Consider the following 17,095-nt stretch of genomic DNA (forward strand, 5'->3'; position numbering starts at 1 on the left):
TTCAACATTCGCAACGTTCAGCGAGCGCTTGAGTACGCCTTCTTCTCCCTCGCCCGATGGTCCAGAGGTCATGCGAGGGCGATGAAGCTTGCGCGCGTTTGACCAGAGGGAGCAGGAGGAGGAGAGACGAGGCTAGGCAGCATCTTGCGGTGGGACCAGCGCTGGGACAGGTTCTCCTCTTCCTACCTCCTGCTGCTGCTCCTCTTCCTACCTCCTCTTCCTGCTCCTGCCCCTGCTGCTCCTGCTCCTGCTCCTGCTCCTGCTCCCTTTGCGTGCTGCCTCATCCTGCTCTTGATGGCTCTTCCCAGCGCCTTCGCCGAGCATCGGCTTCGTCGCTTCTCGTCCGCTCCCAGCAGCAGGTGATGCTGACGCCACAGAGGAGGACGAGACTGACGTTGAGGCAGAGGAGGAAGAGAGGGAGACGTGCAGAGCAGCAGGGCAAAGGACGGAGAATCAGGAGGAGGGAGAGGTGGAGGGAGAGGAGGGGGAGTAGGAAGAGGAGGAAGGGGTGGTGGTGGAGGAGGAGGATGGAAGGAGGGAAACGAGAAAGGAGGCAGAGGAGCAGACAGAGGAGGAGACGTGCGGGGAGGCAGAGGAGGAAAGCAACAAACTCCCAACTTCTTCCGGAGGCAGCGACATCAGGAACTATTCAAGCGAGCCAAGAGGAGTAGCTTCTGAAAGGGGAGGATCAGGAGGAGGAGGAGGAGGAGGAGGAGGAGGAGGTTAGGATTGTATTTGTAAGATAACATTCTGGCTGGCACTCTCCCTCTCCTCCTCGCTCCTTCTAAAGGTTTGGCATCTTCAGCCCAAGTTTCCTGCAGAAGATGTTGCATGTATGACTCTGCAAAATATTTCAGCTCATCTCCTCCTGCTGCCCTTTTCCTTCCTTTCCCCTTCTTTACCTCGCTCTCCCTCTCTGCTCCCGCTAGTTCTTATCCTCGTCCTCTCCCTCGACTTCTCCATCTCTTCCCACCGACATGAACCTTACCCTCTCGCCCCCTCTCCTCCTGTCTTCCTCCCTCCTGCTCCATCTTTACCTGGAAAAACGTCTTGATCCCCTCCTGCCGCTGCAACTTGATGTCAGGGTTCAAGAGGTGGGATTGTTGGGGGGGATAATTGATGATGGAGATGGAGATGGAGATGGAGATGACGCAGAGGAGGAGGAGGAGGAGAAAGAGGAGGAGGAGGAGGAAGGAGGAGGAGGAGGAGGAGGAGGAGGAGTTGACCTTGTTCGATCTGTGCTTCCACCCGTCCAATTTTTTGTCGGTGTGAATGGCAGGATCTGCCGCAAGCGTTCAGTCCTCCCTCTCTCCTTCCTCTCCTCCCGCGTCTACCTGTGAGCAAGAAACCGTCCACGGGGTTCCAGACTCCCTGCAGGTCACAGACGAGCGTATGGCCGTCGCTGACTTGGTAAGTGAAGTGGGAGAAGCACTGAGGGAGATCGTCGACACAGATCACCTCGTTGTCGTGCTCGTGCGTCAAGACTGCTTCTCCCTCGTCCTCCTCCTCCTCTTCGTCCTCTGCCTCTTCAAGAATCGCTCCGAGGCCTCTGTCAGCGGCAGGAGCGACGTAGGTCGAGGAGTCGCGGGAGCTCGAGGCGTCGAGCAGCTTGTTCTTGTGCGGCTCGATGGTCTTGCGGCAGACAGGGCACTTGTCATGCTCGACCTGGAAGTTCCTGAGGCACTCGAGGCAGAAGATCGCGTGACCGCAGGAGAGGCGTATCTGCCGTGGGTTGTCCCCGCAGACGAGACATTCCTTGGCCTTGCGCGAGCGCCGCACGAACCCATTGTTGTTGTTCCACTTGACAAAGTTGCCCTCCAGCTCCTCCTCCACGTAGACCCAGGCGACTCCGTCCTTGAAGCTGTCGTCCCGCAGCTCGTAGGCGAAGCAGGGGATGAAGTGAATGTTCCAGGCAGCAGGGCCCTGAAGCCGCCGGTTGAAGAGCACGGACATGGCATGCGCATCGCTCTGCACGTGGAAGGAGGGTAAGATATCTTTCAGCGTGTTCGCCAGCTCCATGTAGATGGACGACTTGGCGACCAGCCGCGGGCCCTGTCGCGTCACCAGACCTCCCCCCTGCTCATTGCGGAAGCTCACTTCCATGCATCGGAAGCGTAGCGCTCCGAGCCCTGCCCGAACCACTTGCGGTTGTGCACGAACCCGCCGACGACAGGGGCGACGCTGACTGGCTCCAGCGACTTGGTGGTGAAGTTCCACTTGTACTTGGCAGTGATAGTCATGTTTTCTCCGGCCCCGCTTGTCCTCCCCGCAGGCCTCACCACGTAGAGGTCCCAGCCGCGACGCAAGTCTACAGTGTCTGTGCTCGCCGCCCCCCTGTCCGACGTGTCTCGCTCGACGTTCCTGTTGCTGAGGGAGGCACCAGCCAACTCGTTGCAGAGCGAAGTGACGGTGCTGGTGAGAGAGGAAAAGGCCGTCCGCAAGCAGTTGGACGACAGCCCCAGCTTCTGGAAGGAAGAGTTGGGCAGCACCTTCGACATCTTCTCAAGGACCTCGTAGTCCTCGTTGCTGGGCCCGAAGGCAACCGTGCAAACAAACACTCGATCTCGACCGTAGATGTCTCCAATCATCATCATCTTGTCCAGACACTCTGACGTCACCTCCTCCACCACCGCTCGCCGGCACCGGGCGTTCCCCGGGCACCTACGGAGTGACGGCTTGCTGGTGTAGTGGGAAGGAATCGACTTCCAGACGAAGACGCCATGGCAGCAGACCCTGTCGACGTGATCGCTCGGTACGCCATCGCTCAAGAAGAAGAGGAAGAGCTTCTCCTTACTTCCTCTCGACAGCTTCAGCAGTTCGAGCACAGCATCCAGCGCAGGGACATAATGGCCATGGCACCTCGGCGAGCTGATGGTGGCTCTGATCATAGGGATCAGCTCCTCGTTGATGGGATGCCTGCGGAGGACGATCGTCGGCTCAGTGGACATGTGCACAAGGGAGATGACGTGCTTCTCCTGCAGCGGCCCCTTCCCTCGCAGCAGCTCCACCCTCGGCTGGATGTGATCTCGGATCAGACAGTCATACACCGCGGAGATCCTCGACTCGTATCCTAGCACGTCGTTCTTCCGCATGGACCCGCTGTGGTCAACGACGATGACGGTGTGGGTGGCCCCTGAGTCGAGGACCTCAGCTTCTCTCTCCTCTTCCCCGTTGATTCTCCAGGAGCAGATGAGATTCTTGCCGCTGTGGTCCGTCAGGAACACTTGCCCCTTGTGAAAGACGCGCAGCCGAGCCTGCCCGTCCCGTCCCGGGTTTGCATACTCATACCTGCCGTGCTTCATGGCCTCGCGAAGCCTCTCTTTGGCCGATGATGCCATGCTGTCCTGGCTCTTGCTGCTCGGCCAGCAGGTCAGTGGGTTGACAGCAAGCGGGCGAGGAGAGCATGCACGGAGCAAGGAAGAAGAAAAACAGTCGGACAGCGAGGGGGGAAGAGGATGGTGTAGGTGGCAGTTTCAAGGCATTGGTGCGCGATAGTGTCGATAAAGGATCAAGCAAAGGCGGAACGTCAGAAGCAGGGACAGGAACAGCGGAGGGCAAAGAAGCAACAGTGAAAAATCCTACAGGAGCTTGGAGGTACTGAAAGAAGCTAAGATTTAAGAAGAAGTTTAGATGAAGCTGGGTTTCTGACAACAAGCAGGAGCAGCAGGAGGAGGAAAAGCAAGAGGACGAGGGATGATGACGGAGAGGAGGACAAGGACAAGAACAAGCTTGGGAGGAGCAGGAGCATGAGAAAGGAGCAGGAGAAGGAGAAAGGATCAGGATCAGGAGCAGGAGCAGGGGCAGGGGCAGGGGCAGGGGCAGGACCAGGGGCAGGACCAGGAGTAGGTGAAGGAGAAGGAGAAGGAGTAGCAGTAGGAGTAGGAGTAGGAGTAGGAGTAGGAGTAGGAGTAGGAGTAGGAGTAGGAGTAGGAGTAGGAGTAGGAGTAGGAGTAGGTGAAAGAGCAGGAGCAGGAGCAGGAGGAGCAGGAGCAGGAGCAGGAGCAGGAGCAGGAGCAGGAGCAGGAGCAGGAGCAGGAGCAGGAGCAGGAGGAGGTAGGAAGAGGAGCGTAGCTAGCTATAGCTAAGAAACCTCGGGCTCGCGGTTTGTGGCTGCACCAGTCGCAGTACCGTAAATAAAAAACTGGTATGTTGGTGGAAGAAGCAGTACAAATACAAAAAGTCAAAAAGAAGCAGAGTACACTTTATTAGTACTGTAAGGGAACTTATATATTTATTCAGAGGAAAGACTCGTACAGTGATCAGTCTCGCTGTAGTTTACTGGGTCGTAGTAGATTTATATATGGTACTCTTGGCCTCAGCCTTCAAGTTATTTGCCTCAGCGGAGTCTGATCCGTCAATCCGATCGGACCGACGGCGCTCCGGGCCCGGCCGGGCCCAGCCGGCTGTCACTGAGTCCTTCTCAGCCGCCATCCGAGTCATTCAGTGCGGGTGCGTTCGGCTGGCACGGTGCCACGGTGCGGGCGCCGCGTGGGGCCTTGGAACTTGATAGGCCTTCGCGCACTGTGACTTAACTTGACTTAGTGAACCGGGCCCGCCCCCAGTGGCCCCGGGCCCGGGGGCCCGGCGCGACGGTAGCCAGTGCGGCGTCCGACCTCTCATCGGAGTCGGATCCGGATGACCCAGTGACTCATCCCGGCCCGCCCGGCGTCTCCTGACACTCCGAGACACCCGGGCCGCACCGTGCCAGTGGCCAGTGGCCGGGCCCCGCTGGCCGCCCGGCCCGGCCGGACTCGGGATTGTGACTATCATAGTTGACTATAACGGCTTACAGTCCTTATTAGGCAAGGGAGGGGAATGCCAGGATCGCAGGCGCTGCTGCTGGGGTTGGTGGCGCTGGCGAGCTTGAGGAGCTTAGGGTCGTGGGAGTTGAGCGAATGCCGAAAAGATGGGAGAGAGGACGAGGCATGCATCCTCTCTCGCCTCGACACAGAGGACGATGTTCGGTCTGCGTTCGATGCTACCTCGGTCAGGTACAAAGTGATCCCAAACTATCTGCACTCTCGAATCCCAGAAAAAGACCGAGATGTCACGCTTGTGACTCAGGGGAGTCTCGACAGACTGTCTCGGCTGAGAGATCAGGCACTGTCATGGAAGGGATCTTTGTCTGCAGCCATATACTTCAGGCACCATGAGCGGCAAGGGGAGAACTTGGAGAAAAACCTAGAAGCCCTGCGGGAGCTGCATAGAGAGATTGAAATGCTCGGTAGCTGCCGGCTACGGATATCTTTGCTGTTTGCACTTGATCCTGAAACCGCGGACAAAGAGTATGATACCTTGTGAGTTTCTGCCTGCTTTTCTTTTCGGCTGAGGATTGTACACTTCTAGGTACCCGATCAACGCCCTCAGGAACGTGGCGGTCAGAATGTCGTACACTGACCTCATCATGGTGATAGACATCGACTTTGTCCCTTCCAAAGGCTTCTGGGAGTACCTGACAGAGGAAGAGACCTACCAGTCCCTAGTCAGACGCGCGCAACAAGACCTGCACGTATGGGGGTTGGTGTCTCTCGAACTCCACGAGGTTACTGCCCGTTACACTGCGTTATCGACATCGTGACCTGTTGGCTTCTCCCCAGACGTTTCTCTCGCTCCCTCTCACCATCGGAGGGGTTGCCGAATGTCTCAAGAACGCGAGCGTTGTGGTGGCAGAGACTTACATTAACCCGGGAGCCCACGGCCCGGTGCAGATCGAGACATGGCTGGAGGCAAAGGAGGCAAAAGACTCTAGCAAAGTTCTCTCTGCTGATCTACACAGCAGATCTATGGTCCTCTCCCAGACTTGAGCGGGTTCGAACCCTTCGTTCTGGGATCAAGGCATGATTCTTCGGGAGCCCTGTGCCAGGACTGATGGAAGTGATGCAGGAAGCACCTTCCTCTCTACGATGAGCGTTTCCGAGGATATGGGTGGGACAAGACGACGCACGCGGCACAGGCGAGGCTTCTGCTTCTTCTGCCTCTTCTACTTTTTGTGCTGTAAACGTCTCTTCGACTGACGTACTCGCTGGCAGTTGCGACGGCTGGGTTTCTCTTACTTCATTCTTCCATATCACTTCGTCATCGCTCGTTACCATCAGCCGACCCCAACTGCAGTACGTCTCTTGCAGCGGCTGCCATACTCGTTGACGGGCCCTCAAGGTTCGGATCTTCGGCGATCAGCCCGACACGCTCCTGACGATGCGCATGGAGTGGCTGTTCAACCGATTCCTCATCCAGCTGGAGGAGAACTCCAGCTCAGTCCCCGTCTTAGCCTCTCACGAGATATCATCCTTGTAACTCGTCTCCGCGACCTCAACAGATGTTTGCTTCGCGGTGCCATCCACCAGCGAGATGATGCGACTTGGGCCAGCTACCGCACCTTGCTGGGGTTATCCCTGTGAGCGCTCTTGCTGTGCCTGCTGTCGACCTGATCATCGGAATCATCCGACAGCTTCATGTCCTCTGCCATCGTTCTCTGGATGTCTGCATCCAACTCTGCAGTCAGTCTCTCGACGTCCTGCGCCTCGGCCTCGCTCAGGTCGTCCAACTCTGACGGGTCGGCACCTGGACGTCGAGCATGTTTCTCGTGTGAGGGTCTTGACTGTCGTATGGGGGTATCTGCGAAAGGATCTCCATCTGAAGAGTGTTCAGAACCATAGTGGATGTCTCCTTGCAGAATCTCCGGAGGCTGTTGTTCGAGGACGGAATCCTCCACTCCCTCCACATGAAGAGTCGGGATCTTTTCAGCTTCAGCTTCCTCTACCTCCTTGCTGATGTCGAAGAGACTGTCATCATCTGCCCCACCCCGCAGGCCGATGCACCGCATTCCCATCTGCGTGCACGTCGTCGCTTCGAGAGCCACCAGTGACAAAGATATTGCCATGAGGAAAACGTATCTTCTCACCTGCATTTTGAATGTTCAACCTTGCTCTGCCTGTTGTGATCTGTTTGGATACCTTATCCCCCTCTCACTTCCCAGAGTCCTTCCTACTTCCCTCCTCTCCGCCTCTCCTCATCCTGTGCTTCCTTTCCCTTCCAAATCTACCTCGAGCCTGCCTCGGGATTCAAAGTAGCCCCGGGCCACCGGGCTGCCGATCCCGAGAAAGCACCGGGTCACTGAGAGCTATAAAATCTTTTTGGGGGTATGACGGGGTGATGGAAGTAGTTTCAGGGGGTGGGTGAAGATTAACTTACATTTCATACTACCCCCTCATTTCCCTATATGGACCCACCTTTGGCTATTCTTGGTTTTCACTGTGCGTCCACGTATTTTTGCGGCTCACATTACCCCTACCCCATACCAGTAGACCTCGAACATACCCCTACCCCCAAGAATCATTCAGTACCGGTAGTCTCAACCTATAGACCCACAATTTTCCCCAGAAAAGTACCCTATGTGAAATACTATTTGGGTACCCCAGGTGAAAAAAAACAGCGACTTATCATTGCTATCCCTACCACGAGTACCTACCACCAACAATGTCAGCTACCCCTGTCCATGATTTACCGATCTTCCGTTAAAAGAAATTCTCGAATTATTTTCAAAAGATAACATGATTTCAATCCTATTTCAGAGTTTCCCAGTACCCCACCCCCTATCTACCAGCGATGTATACATCACTGCTCCTGCTCGAATGCCCCCTTTCAAGTAAGCCAGGGTGGCCTTGCTCACCACTGCTGATCTCAATCATATCGCATCATTCCCTCTCAAGGATAGACGTGTACCAGCTTTGCTTCAGTTGTCTCAATCTTTATCTCCTCACCTGACTATCGCATCCTCTTGTCTCTGAAACGAAAACAGAGCGTTCGATCCTAAAATGAGGTTCACAACCGGGCACTCCTCCGGCATAAGGGACATACTCCATGAAGAAACATCCAAGCTTCGTGCAGAGTTTGATCGTGCAAGACTTGAGTTTGGCATACGCGACGAGGTGCTTGAGGAGCCAGCAGTCACATTCGACGGAAGCGACGCCTCGATGGATAGCAGGAGCTCGTCGTCGTCGGAAATCTTTCGCCACGGCATCCTCAAGCCTCAGTATTCATCATCCTCTGCTCAGCATTCCTATCCACTGAATGACCTCAGAGGAAGAGCTGACACCAGCGCTCCGCTGGAGTCATTCTGCTGGCCTGATTTATACCAGACCCTCGGCGACATGGCAGAACCCCCGGGGAGAATGCGCGACATGCCCTCGACCGCCAGGCAGCCGTCGGAGAGAAGACCAGCTCGACATGAAGAGGAAGCAGCGCGACTTCACAGCGCTCACTTTGAGCCTTCGAGACAACCCGCGGTGGGGTATTCCGTGATGAGCCCGCGAGATCGGTACGAGAGTGCGGCCGTGCTCTACAAAGAGTCGCAGAACCTCATGAAGTACCTCGCCACCATCTCCTCCGCTGCGGCCCGTCTCCAGCATGCGGTGGTCCGTCAGCAGTCGGAGTCTGTCATGTATCAGGATGAAGACGACTGCCCCTCTCCCGCAGCATGCCGATGCCGAAACAAACTTGGGCTGGAGCCTGTGAGCCAGCCGAGCCCAAGGCTGGAGCTGCTATGGAGCGAAGAAGTTCTCTTTCCCTCTCCAACCGCACACAGGGCTCAGCCAAAGCACTTTGAGACCGTCCTTCCTCCTCAGAGCAGAAGTGTTGGTACACAGGTCAGTGCACAGGCAGCTCCCTGTTCAAGGCCTCCTGCTCGCAATGCGGACGATCATCATTCTCGGAGAAGAATTGAAGCAAGAACCAAGACAGTGCGCGTCAAGGATGTGGCAGTTGAAACTGAACCTCTCGCTGAACCCGATGAGCCTGAAGCACATCTCTCTGCGCCCCGCAGACAAGTGCACCGTCAAAGTGCAGACACTTCTTGCCAAACCGATCGGATTTGTCAGACCGAGCCCAAGGAAATGTCGGCGAGGTGCAGACTTGGAAGTGGAATCGCGGAGTCTTCCAAACACAAACAGCACGAAGAATCGAATCCGGTGCAGCATCGGAAGCTTGCTAAGTCACAGGAAACACATGCGTCTGCTCGTAGCAAGAAGATGAAGAGAATTCTGATTAGAAGGTTGGATGGAAGCCCTGCTACACATGTTGCTGATGTGATGATGTCTTCAGGCTAAACGAGATCAACAACAGTATCACGGCATGCATCAATTCGTTTGATGGCATGTCGAACACCACAAGCCTTGAAGGTGTGCTGTCCTTGCTTATCAATGCTGCTCATGACTCTGATGTTCAGACATGCAAAATCTTGAGGTCAAGATTGAGTCATTGCAATCAGAATACTCGCAAGTTTGTCAAGTACTGGAGGAGCTGGGTGTGGATGTGAATAGAGAGCAGAGCGGTGGTTATGACAGCGACAGCGACAACTGAATCATAGATTGATTGAGTGAAGAGATGTGAGTGATAGCGGCGATCTTCATTGTGCTGTTATGCTTCAATGAGTTATAGACCTCGTCGTTGTTTGCCTACTCTGCCTCTTGTTGCGTGTCGGAGTCCTAGTGTGTGATCGAGAGTCCAGCATGACGACGATCTCAAGCATACCTGAGTCTCTTGCATGCTGACAGCATGGGTTCGGAACGAGTCCTCTTCCTCTCGCCCTGACGCGCCCCTGGGCCCTGTACTGCCATACCTGACTAGCTCCGCTTTCTGCACCTGGAGGCCGTGACCACCCCTCCCTTACATACTCACAAAAGGGGGTGGGTAGTTTGCTCAGCAAAGACGGAGGGGTGGGGTGTATTGTGGGATATTGAAGGGTAGGGGTACATATTGAGTAAAATTTGAAAAATCGTTTGAAGGCGAGTAGAAAAATGGCAGACACACCAAGACAGAGAAGCGAAGAGAGGAGAGGAGAGGAGGATGGCAGAGGGCAGGACAGCGCAGGACACGAGGATAGACTAGGATAGACTAGGAGAGCATAGGTGAGAGATTATGAGAAAGCAGAGCACAGTGGAGCCGATTCGAGCCGAGCTGAGTGATGTGGAGACAAAGGAATCGCCGAGGCATCATGGGAGTAGCAAACACACTTTAGTGGACGATTGGATAGGCTGATGAGAGCCAAGTTGATAGAAGGGAAAGTTTTGCAACAGGTTGGGTTGAAGAGCTGATGCAGGAGGATGCGATGTAATGAGAGTTTGCTTACATAACATCCTGTTTTCTGGATCGTATTGATGGACCTTCTACATATTTGGCTTGTTAAGATATTCGTAAAGAGAGGTGTTAACTCCCAGTGAAAGATAGACTGAAGAAGTCTAAGTTTCCAATGAATGCAATTTCGGGACTTGACTTCGAGTGGCAGTGAGAATGATAACAGATCTGAATGATGCACCAGATCTTCCTATGATTATCATTGGCAACATTTGATTGTTCTTCAGGTGGACAAGGATGGAGTTCGTAATTCCATCAAAACCGGATGACCTGCTTGATCCGAATGCGGCATGCCATGTGCAAGATTACGATCTCTCGGAAGCCCTTCCAAGACTCGATGGTTGAGATGGATGTTTCAATGTTTCAAGTCGCTCAACTGCATTGACAGGCTTGATTGATTTGCTGTGCGAAAACTCGACAAACATTTGCGAAGACGATTCGTTCGATTTGCTGTATTGCATCATCAGGTGAGCGGAAGCTTCTCCCCTCCCGCCTCCTCCGTCTACCTCAACGCCAACATCAGCTCCAGCTGACGATGATGGTGGCAGGTCGCATGAGGAGCTGACAGAAAATGTGAGGAGCAGAGTGTTCGATGTCCTGGTTACTGGCCTCTCGTGCCTCGGCGTCTACATCGACAGCATCTCCTCCTCCTCCTCCTCCTCAGAGCTCGCAACGGCCAGGAGTGCCTTGCGAATGCACGTCTTCCTCCTCAGGTGGCTCAGCTCCCTGGCCGAGAAGAGCTCTAGCGAGGCCTCGGGCATCGAGAAGGCTGCCCGACCAGCCAAGGGGAAGGCCAAACCTCGAGGAAGAGCAGCAGAACTCTGGTCGTGGGACTCCCAGCGGCTGAAGCTGCTTCAGACCTTCCGCAACATCCTGCAAGCAAACCTGCAACGGTTGTGGTCGCCCTCGAAGCCGGAGGAGAACTTTGTGAACCTCTTCCTCTCTGTCGCCTTCAACGCTCTCGCCATCCCTGCCTGCGGCAAGGACAAGGACACACGAGCATGCATCAACAACATCATCCTCTCCTGCGCCGGACACCTGGGGCAGCACGTGAACGCTGCAAGCCACCTGATGAACGCGCTGAACCATCACGAGCACGCGACAGTTGCTGCGGCAGAGCTCCTGGTTGTGGCGTCACAGCACTCCTTCTCCTCATTCATCGCCGAGGTCATGAATGAGATCGGTCGTATGCCCATGGCGGATCTCGCTAGGGACGCGGCAGTCGCTCGCAACTTCTCCTCCTTCCTCTGCGAGCTGGCGGAGATGGCGCCTTCGGTTGCTCTGAGCCATATGAGCGTGTTGAACCCGCACCTTCAGGTCTCAACTCGCTCCCTCCCCTCTCTTGGTCTGACGTGCCTGCCCAGTACGGCGAGTCGTACGTCATGAGGAACGCCGTCCTCCACGTCATCGGCTGCACCATCATCGAGCTCGCGGAGATGGTGAGGAAGGAGAGGTCGGAGACTCTCATCAAGACGCGCGAGAGCCTCCTGCAGATCATGCGCGAGAGGACGCATGACGTGAACGCCTTCACGCGCAGCAAAGTCCTGCAGGTCTGGTCCATGCTCTGCGACAAAGACGCCATCCCCAAGAAGACTCAGGTCAATCCCTCCCCGCCTCCCTCCCTCTCCTCCCTTCCCTGTCCCTTCCTCCCTCTCTCTTCTCCCTAGCTCTTCTCCCCTCCCCCTTCATCTCTGCAACTGACACCCCTGTAGCCTGCGGTGGTTCAGCTCGCCACAGCTCGGCTAGAGGACAAGTCAGCTCAGGTGCGCAAGAGCGCGATCCAGCTTCTGCGGGGCCTCGTGCAGAAGAATCCGTACGCACACTCGCTTCCTCTCTCCGTGTTCCGCGGGAAGCTCGCTGAAGCTGAAGCCAACCTGACCAAGGCAGAGGAGGAGATCGCTGTGACCTTCCCTACCAAGGAGGAGGGAGATGGTGAGGAGGGAGAAGTGAAGAAGGAAGAGGCAGAGGAGGAAGAAATGAAGGAGGAGGAGCCGGCTGAAGGAGTGAAGACTGAAGAGGGAAAAGATGAAAAGCTGGAGGAGCTCAGATCGAGGGTGAACTTCTATCAGGCAAGTCCCAATCCTCCTCCTCCTCCTCCTCCTCCTCCTCCTCTTTCCTAACTACCCTCCTCCTCCTCCTTCTCTGACACTCTGGTCAACCTGCAGGCAGCTGTCACGTTTGTCACCACCATCCATCGCGCTGTCGTCATCATCGAGTCGCTCCTTCGCTCCTCCACCGTCAGCGACGTCACCGAGGCCATCCACTTCCTCGTCGCCGTCTATCCCTTCCAGATGGAGGTGGCGCAGCAGAGTGTCCGCCGCATGCTCCTCCTCGTCTGCAGCAAGGAGCCGTCGGTCTGCGAGAGCGTGGTGGAGGCCTACGGCAGCATCTTCCTTTCCCCGCTCCAGGAGGACCAGAGCAGAGATGCGCTCCTCTTCACTGCTCAGCGACTGACGGAGCTGATCCGAGAGGCGACGGTGGGAGAGGTGGCATCCCTGGAGCAGGTGCTGGAGAAGCTCTGCGACAGCGGGGCGATGCCTCTTCCTCTCCTCACAGCTCTGTGGGAGAAGATGGAGGAAGGGAACGAGGAGGCAGCGATCTTCCTGTCTCTCTGCGCGAGCAAGGCTCCTCTCTCCCTCTCCTCCAAGTTCCTCGAGCTCGTCCGTGGCAAGAAGCTCGCGGAACTCCAGCGCTCTCCCGTCATCAGCCGCAGCCTCTGCCTGGTAGCAGAGAGGCTGGCAGGTCGAGGCGCGAAGATGGAGGAGCAGGATCGCTCGCTCGTCTCGCGGTTTCTCTCCTCTGTCGTCCTCTACGAGGATGCGGCACGTCACGACTTGTGGCTCCCTGCCGCAGAGCAGGCGATCAACGCCCTTGTGCTCCTGCACCCCCGCCCTCACGACGCCTTCGCTGCTCTGCTCCGGGAGGCAGCCGGTCAGGTGCTGGCTAGGAGGATGGAGGGCGTGGAGGGGTCCAAGACATGCGAGGCCTGGCGACTCGCTCGCTTCCTGCACGTGCTGGGACACGTGGCGATCAAGCAGCTCGCGCTCGCCGAGTCAGTTGGAGCAGCTCAGCAGAGGCAGAAGCAGAAGGAGGAGGAGAACAAGCAGAAGAAAAAGTCCAAGGACGAGGAGGAAGGCATCGAGGCCACCGTAGGAGGTGAAGACGCAGCCATCCAGGACACCCGGGCGGAGAGGGCGAGGGAAGTGGGAGAGCGGGACCTGCTGCAGGAGCAGCACCTGGTGGGGATGTACGGGAGGCTGGTGAGGGTCGTGTGCCTGGATGAGGACGGGGCCTTCACTCAGAGCTGCGTGAGGACGGCAGCGGTGCTGGCGCTCTCCAAGCTCATGTGCGTCAGCAGCAAGTACTGCGAGGAGAACCTCCAGCTCCTCTTCTCCATCATGATCGCCTCCCCAGACCCCCAGGTGCTTTCCTTCCTTGCCCCTTCCATCACCCTCGCCCTCCTCCCTCTCCTCCCTCTCATCTCTCCTCCCTTCTCTCTCCTCTTACTCCTCATGCAGGTTCGCTCCAACATCGTCGTCGCCCTCGGCGACTTGACGTTCCGCTGGACCAACTTGACGGAGCCCTGGATGACTCACATCTACGCCCTCCTCCGTGACCCGGTGCTGCGAGCCTCCCTCCCCCCTCCCCTTCTTCTCTCTCTTTCCAGCTTTACTTTCCCTCCCCCTGCTCTCCCTCGATGCTTCTTTCCCCCTCGCCTCTCCTTGCTCCAGGAAGTGACGTGGCATGCAGGAGGTGAAGGTGCGACACAACACGCTGACTGTCCTCACCCACCTCGTCCTCAACGACATGGTCAAAGTGCGGGGGCAGGTCAGAAGAGGAGGAGGAAGCAGGCGAGGGGGGCAGGAAGGTGACGAGGTTTCCACAGATCAGCGAGATGGCGCTGTGCCTGGAGGACGGGGACGAGCGGATCGCAGAGATGGCAAAGCTCTTCTTCTTCGAGTTCAGGCACAAGAACCAGGGCATGCTGCTCTACAACCTCCTGCCCGACATGATCGGGAGGCTGTCGGCTGCCCAGCTGGAGGAAGCGAAGTTCCGCCGCATCATCCGCTTTGTCTTCTCCTTCATCGACAAGGCAAAGCAGACGGACGGACTCGTGGACAAGTTCTGTCAGGTGCCCCAGCGCTCCTCCCCCTCCCCCCCCCTCCTCCTCTTTTCTTCTTCTCTACACTCACTCCCTCTGCTCCCAGCGCTTCCGTGCCACGGACGATCAGCGGCAGTGGCGAGACATCGCCTTCTGCTTGTCGAACCTTAACTTCTCCGAGAAAGGAGTCAAACGGCTCTGCGAGGAGTCAAACTTCAAGGTCAATCCTCCCTCCCTCCCTCCCTCCTCTCTCTTTCCCTCCCTCCATCCCTCCCTCCATCCCTCCATCCATCCCTCCCTCCCTCCCTCCCTCCCTCCCTCCATGTTCTCGGCTGACGCTCACTCCAGGCGTTTGCTGACAAGCTCTTCGATGAGGACATCAGCGCGTCCTTCGCTCTCATCGTCTCCAAGGCTCGCAAGCTGCCGAAGGCCGGGGAAGGGAAGTGCGTCGGCGACGAGCTTGAGAGCAAGATCCAGGTGAAGGAGGAGGAGGAGGAGGAGGAGAAGCTGACGGGCTCCAAGGCTGTCCTCGAGTCGTCTCAGGAGGCGAACAACCCAGAAGAAGGAGAGGCAGGAGAGGGCTCTGCTCCTCGCTCTGCCGTCAAGCCTGCGAGGAAACCGGCAGCAGCTAGAGGAGGCAGGAAGCCGCCGGCAAGAGGAAGGAAGAAGAAAGCGAGCGAAGACGTGGGTCTCCTTCTCCTCCCCTTCGCTTCTCATCTCGTTGCACAGGAATGTGACGATGAGTCTGAGCCAAGCGATGAGGAAGAGACGGTGAGGCTTGCTTCCCTCCCCCAACCCCCTGACATGCCTGACAGCCCAAGCCCACCCGAGCAACGCGTGGCAAGGAGAGCAAGCGGCACGTGGACGAGTCGTTGGAGGAGGAAGAGGAGGAGGAAGAAGAGAAGGAGAACACCAAGGTTCAGCTCGTCCTTCCCTCCCTCCCTCGCATGCTGACGTCTCCTCAGGTGAACGTGTCTCGAGCAAAGGCAGGAGGGAGAAGTGCAAGAGCTAGAGCTAGAGTGTAATGCGAGTAACTGACTAACATCAACGGTTGAGCCCGATGTCTTGAAGGAAGTTCACAGTCAGATCGCAGAGCTGTCGCAGCTGAGGAACAGCCTGCGAGAGTTTCTGCACGGCCAGTGAGCGAGGGCGCAGCAGCATCCTCGTACCTCTTCGTCGAGCTTCTCCTTAGCCATGAACGGCTTCACTTCACACCCTCCTGTCTCCTCGCCGTCCTGCTGCTCCTGTTCAGCTGAGAGAGGTGAGTTCGCCAGGAGGGTGCGAGGGCTCAGAATCTTCTTCTCGTACGTGTCGTAGGAGGCTGCTGGCACGTCAAACATGTCCAGTCATAACACCACATAACCTGTCTGCGACTGAGTGGCGAGCTCGAGTAGCGTGTCCCGGATCTTGTAGAGTCGTGGGCGTCAAGAGGAGGGAGGGAGAGGGTCAGGACTGACCTCGTCGTCCATACAGACAAGAAAGTCGAAGTTGTCGAGGTCCTCCATGCTGAAGGCTGCTCGCGGGTTAGTGTGCGTGAGATCGATGCCTTTCTCAGCCGCCGACGCGATGAGCGGGAGGGGAACTGCCTCCCCGGGAGCATTCCGCAGCCCAGCTGACAGCACGAGGAGGCGCTCGAGGGCGACGGCGCTGGCGGTGGAGGAGGGGGGGGCCTGGAGGCGCTGTATGATCTGAGTCATGAGCCTCTCGGCCAGCAGGGCTCTGTAGCACATGTTGCTGACGAAGAGGACGGGAATGAAAGTTCTGCTGCTTCCCCCGCTGATCGTCAACGCGTCTTGGTCGAACCTCCTTGTCGCCTTCCATTGCCGGATCAGCTCCTGAGGAGACTGGAAGCCTCTCCTCTCCCCAGCCTCCCCGGGCCCCTCCCTGCCCTGCCCTGCCCTCCTGCTCATCTTCAGTGACCGCATGCACCTCCTACTCGGCGCTGAGTGAAGGCTCGAGCTCGGCGAGAGTGCAGGGAGAAGGACGAACTGAAGCGTGGATGGCACGTTCAGGACGAGGAAGAGGAAGGATAGGAAGAGCCTTGGTCCCATCGCGTGCGCTGGAAGAATCTGAAGTGGCAGGAAGACGAAAGTAGAAGCGAAGGATAACAGAAGAGAACCAGAGGGGTGTGGGCAGGTGGGGGGAGCTAGAGACGAGGAGGAGAGGGATGGGTGGAGAAGCGAGCACGAGGGATAAGGGGTGGGATGGAGGCGGTGTTCGATCGCGACAGGAGCAGGGGAAGGAGCAGGATCAGGAGAAGAAGCAGGAGCAGGAGCAGAATCAGGAGCAGGAGAAGGAGCACAGGAGCACAGGAGCACAGGAGCAGGATCAGGAGCAGGAACAGGATCAGGAGCAGGAGCAGGAGCAGAATCAGGAGCAGGAGCAGAATCAGGAGCAGGAGCAGAATCAGGAGCAGGAGCAGGAGCAGGAGCAGGAGCAGGAGCAGGAGCAGGAGCAGGAGCAGGAGCAGGAGCAGGAGCAGGAGCAGGAGCAGGAGCAGGAGCAGGAGCAGGAGCAGGAGCAGGAGCAGGGGGCGGAGCAGGGGGCGGAGCAGGTCCCAGTGAGCAGCCTCTTCTGATCCCACCCCCACCCCCTTGTTTGACTTGGACCACCCCATGTCGGCAATTAGATCAGCGGGGATGGAAATGGCAGAACTTGACCCGAACCTTCGGCTGTGGAAGACAGAAGAGGTACGAGAAGATGAGAGAGGGAGAGGAGGAGAAGAGGAGAAGAGAGGAGGAGAGAGAAGAGGAGAGAGAAGAGGAGGGTTCAGAGAGGAGCAGGAAGGAGGAAAAGAGGAGAGGGGGGAAGAGTGTGGGAGGTGGGTAGAAGTGAGAGCGAGGGGAAGGTGTAGGAGCGAAG

General features: G+C 57.1%; 7 protein-coding genes across 7 annotated transcripts; 4 read left to right on the forward strand and 3 right to left on the reverse strand.

Moving 5' to 3' along the window:
- Positions 1-784: 784 nt before the first annotated feature.
- Positions 785-3,355, reverse strand: GUITHDRAFT_161832 (hypothetical protein; the record flags this gene model as incomplete). Its single annotated transcript, XM_005837511.1, has 5 exons — positions 2,187-3,355; positions 1,335-2,076; positions 1,227-1,282; positions 1,038-1,067; positions 785-841 (listed from the first exon to the last, which is right to left on the reverse strand). Exons 1-5 carry the CDS (start codon positions 3,336-3,338, stop codon positions 785-787), a joined length of 2,037 nt encoding a protein of 678 aa, XP_005837568.1. The 5' UTR covers positions 3,339-3,355.
- Positions 3,356-4,815: 1,460 nt separating this feature from the next.
- On the forward strand, positions 4,816-5,804 carry GUITHDRAFT_103814 (hypothetical protein; the record flags this gene model as incomplete). Its single annotated transcript, XM_005837512.1, has 3 exons — positions 4,816-5,297; positions 5,347-5,542; positions 5,598-5,804. 3 exons carry the CDS (start codon positions 4,816-4,818, stop codon positions 5,802-5,804), a joined length of 885 nt encoding a protein of 294 aa, XP_005837569.1.
- Positions 5,805-6,367: 563 nt separating this feature from the next.
- GUITHDRAFT_103815 (hypothetical protein) lies at positions 6,368-6,829 on the reverse strand (the record flags this gene model as incomplete). The annotated part of the gene is made up of 1 exon (XM_005837513.1): positions 6,368-6,829. The coding sequence occupies one exon, from the start codon at positions 6,827-6,829 to the stop codon at positions 6,368-6,370; it is 462 nt and encodes a 153-aa protein (XP_005837570.1).
- A 985-nt stretch (positions 6,830-7,814) lies between these two features.
- On the forward strand, positions 7,815-9,357 carry GUITHDRAFT_135222 (hypothetical protein; the record flags this gene model as incomplete). The annotated part of the gene is made up of 3 exons (XM_005837514.1): positions 7,815-9,049; positions 9,100-9,176; positions 9,224-9,357. The coding sequence occupies 3 exons, from the start codon at positions 7,815-7,817 to the stop codon at positions 9,355-9,357; spliced, it is 1,446 nt and encodes a 481-aa protein (XP_005837571.1).
- Positions 9,358-10,368: 1,011 nt separating this feature from the next.
- GUITHDRAFT_135223 (hypothetical protein) lies at positions 10,369-14,714 on the forward strand (the record flags this gene model as incomplete). The annotated part of the gene is made up of 12 exons (XM_005837515.1): positions 10,369-10,471; positions 10,520-10,598; positions 10,680-11,448; positions 11,496-11,729; positions 11,844-12,185; positions 12,297-13,553; positions 13,650-13,751; positions 13,882-13,959; positions 14,018-14,263; positions 14,340-14,453; positions 14,582-14,676; positions 14,711-14,714. 12 exons carry the CDS (start codon positions 10,369-10,371, stop codon positions 14,712-14,714), a joined length of 3,423 nt encoding a protein of 1,140 aa, XP_005837572.1.
- A 563-nt stretch (positions 14,715-15,277) lies between these two features.
- GUITHDRAFT_103818 (hypothetical protein) lies at positions 15,278-16,284 on the reverse strand (the record flags this gene model as incomplete). The annotated part of the gene is made up of 4 exons (XM_005837516.1): positions 15,278-15,361; positions 15,403-15,554; positions 15,597-15,639; positions 15,691-16,284. 4 exons carry the CDS (start codon positions 16,282-16,284, stop codon positions 15,278-15,280), a joined length of 873 nt encoding a protein of 290 aa, XP_005837573.1.
- A 116-nt stretch (positions 16,285-16,400) lies between these two features.
- GUITHDRAFT_103819 (hypothetical protein) lies at positions 16,401-16,811 on the forward strand (the record flags this gene model as incomplete). Its single annotated transcript, XM_005837517.1, has 1 exon — positions 16,401-16,811. The coding sequence occupies one exon, from the start codon at positions 16,401-16,403 to the stop codon at positions 16,809-16,811; it is 411 nt and encodes a 136-aa protein (XP_005837574.1).
- Positions 16,812-17,095: the final 284 nt, after the last annotated feature.

The sequence above is a fragment of the Guillardia theta genome (genome assembly GCF_000315625.1).
Source record: "Guillardia theta CCMP2712 unplaced genomic scaffold GUITHscaffold_14, whole genome shotgun sequence".
In the NCBI taxonomy this organism is placed as follows: Eukaryota; class Cryptophyceae; order Pyrenomonadales; family Geminigeraceae; genus Guillardia; species Guillardia theta.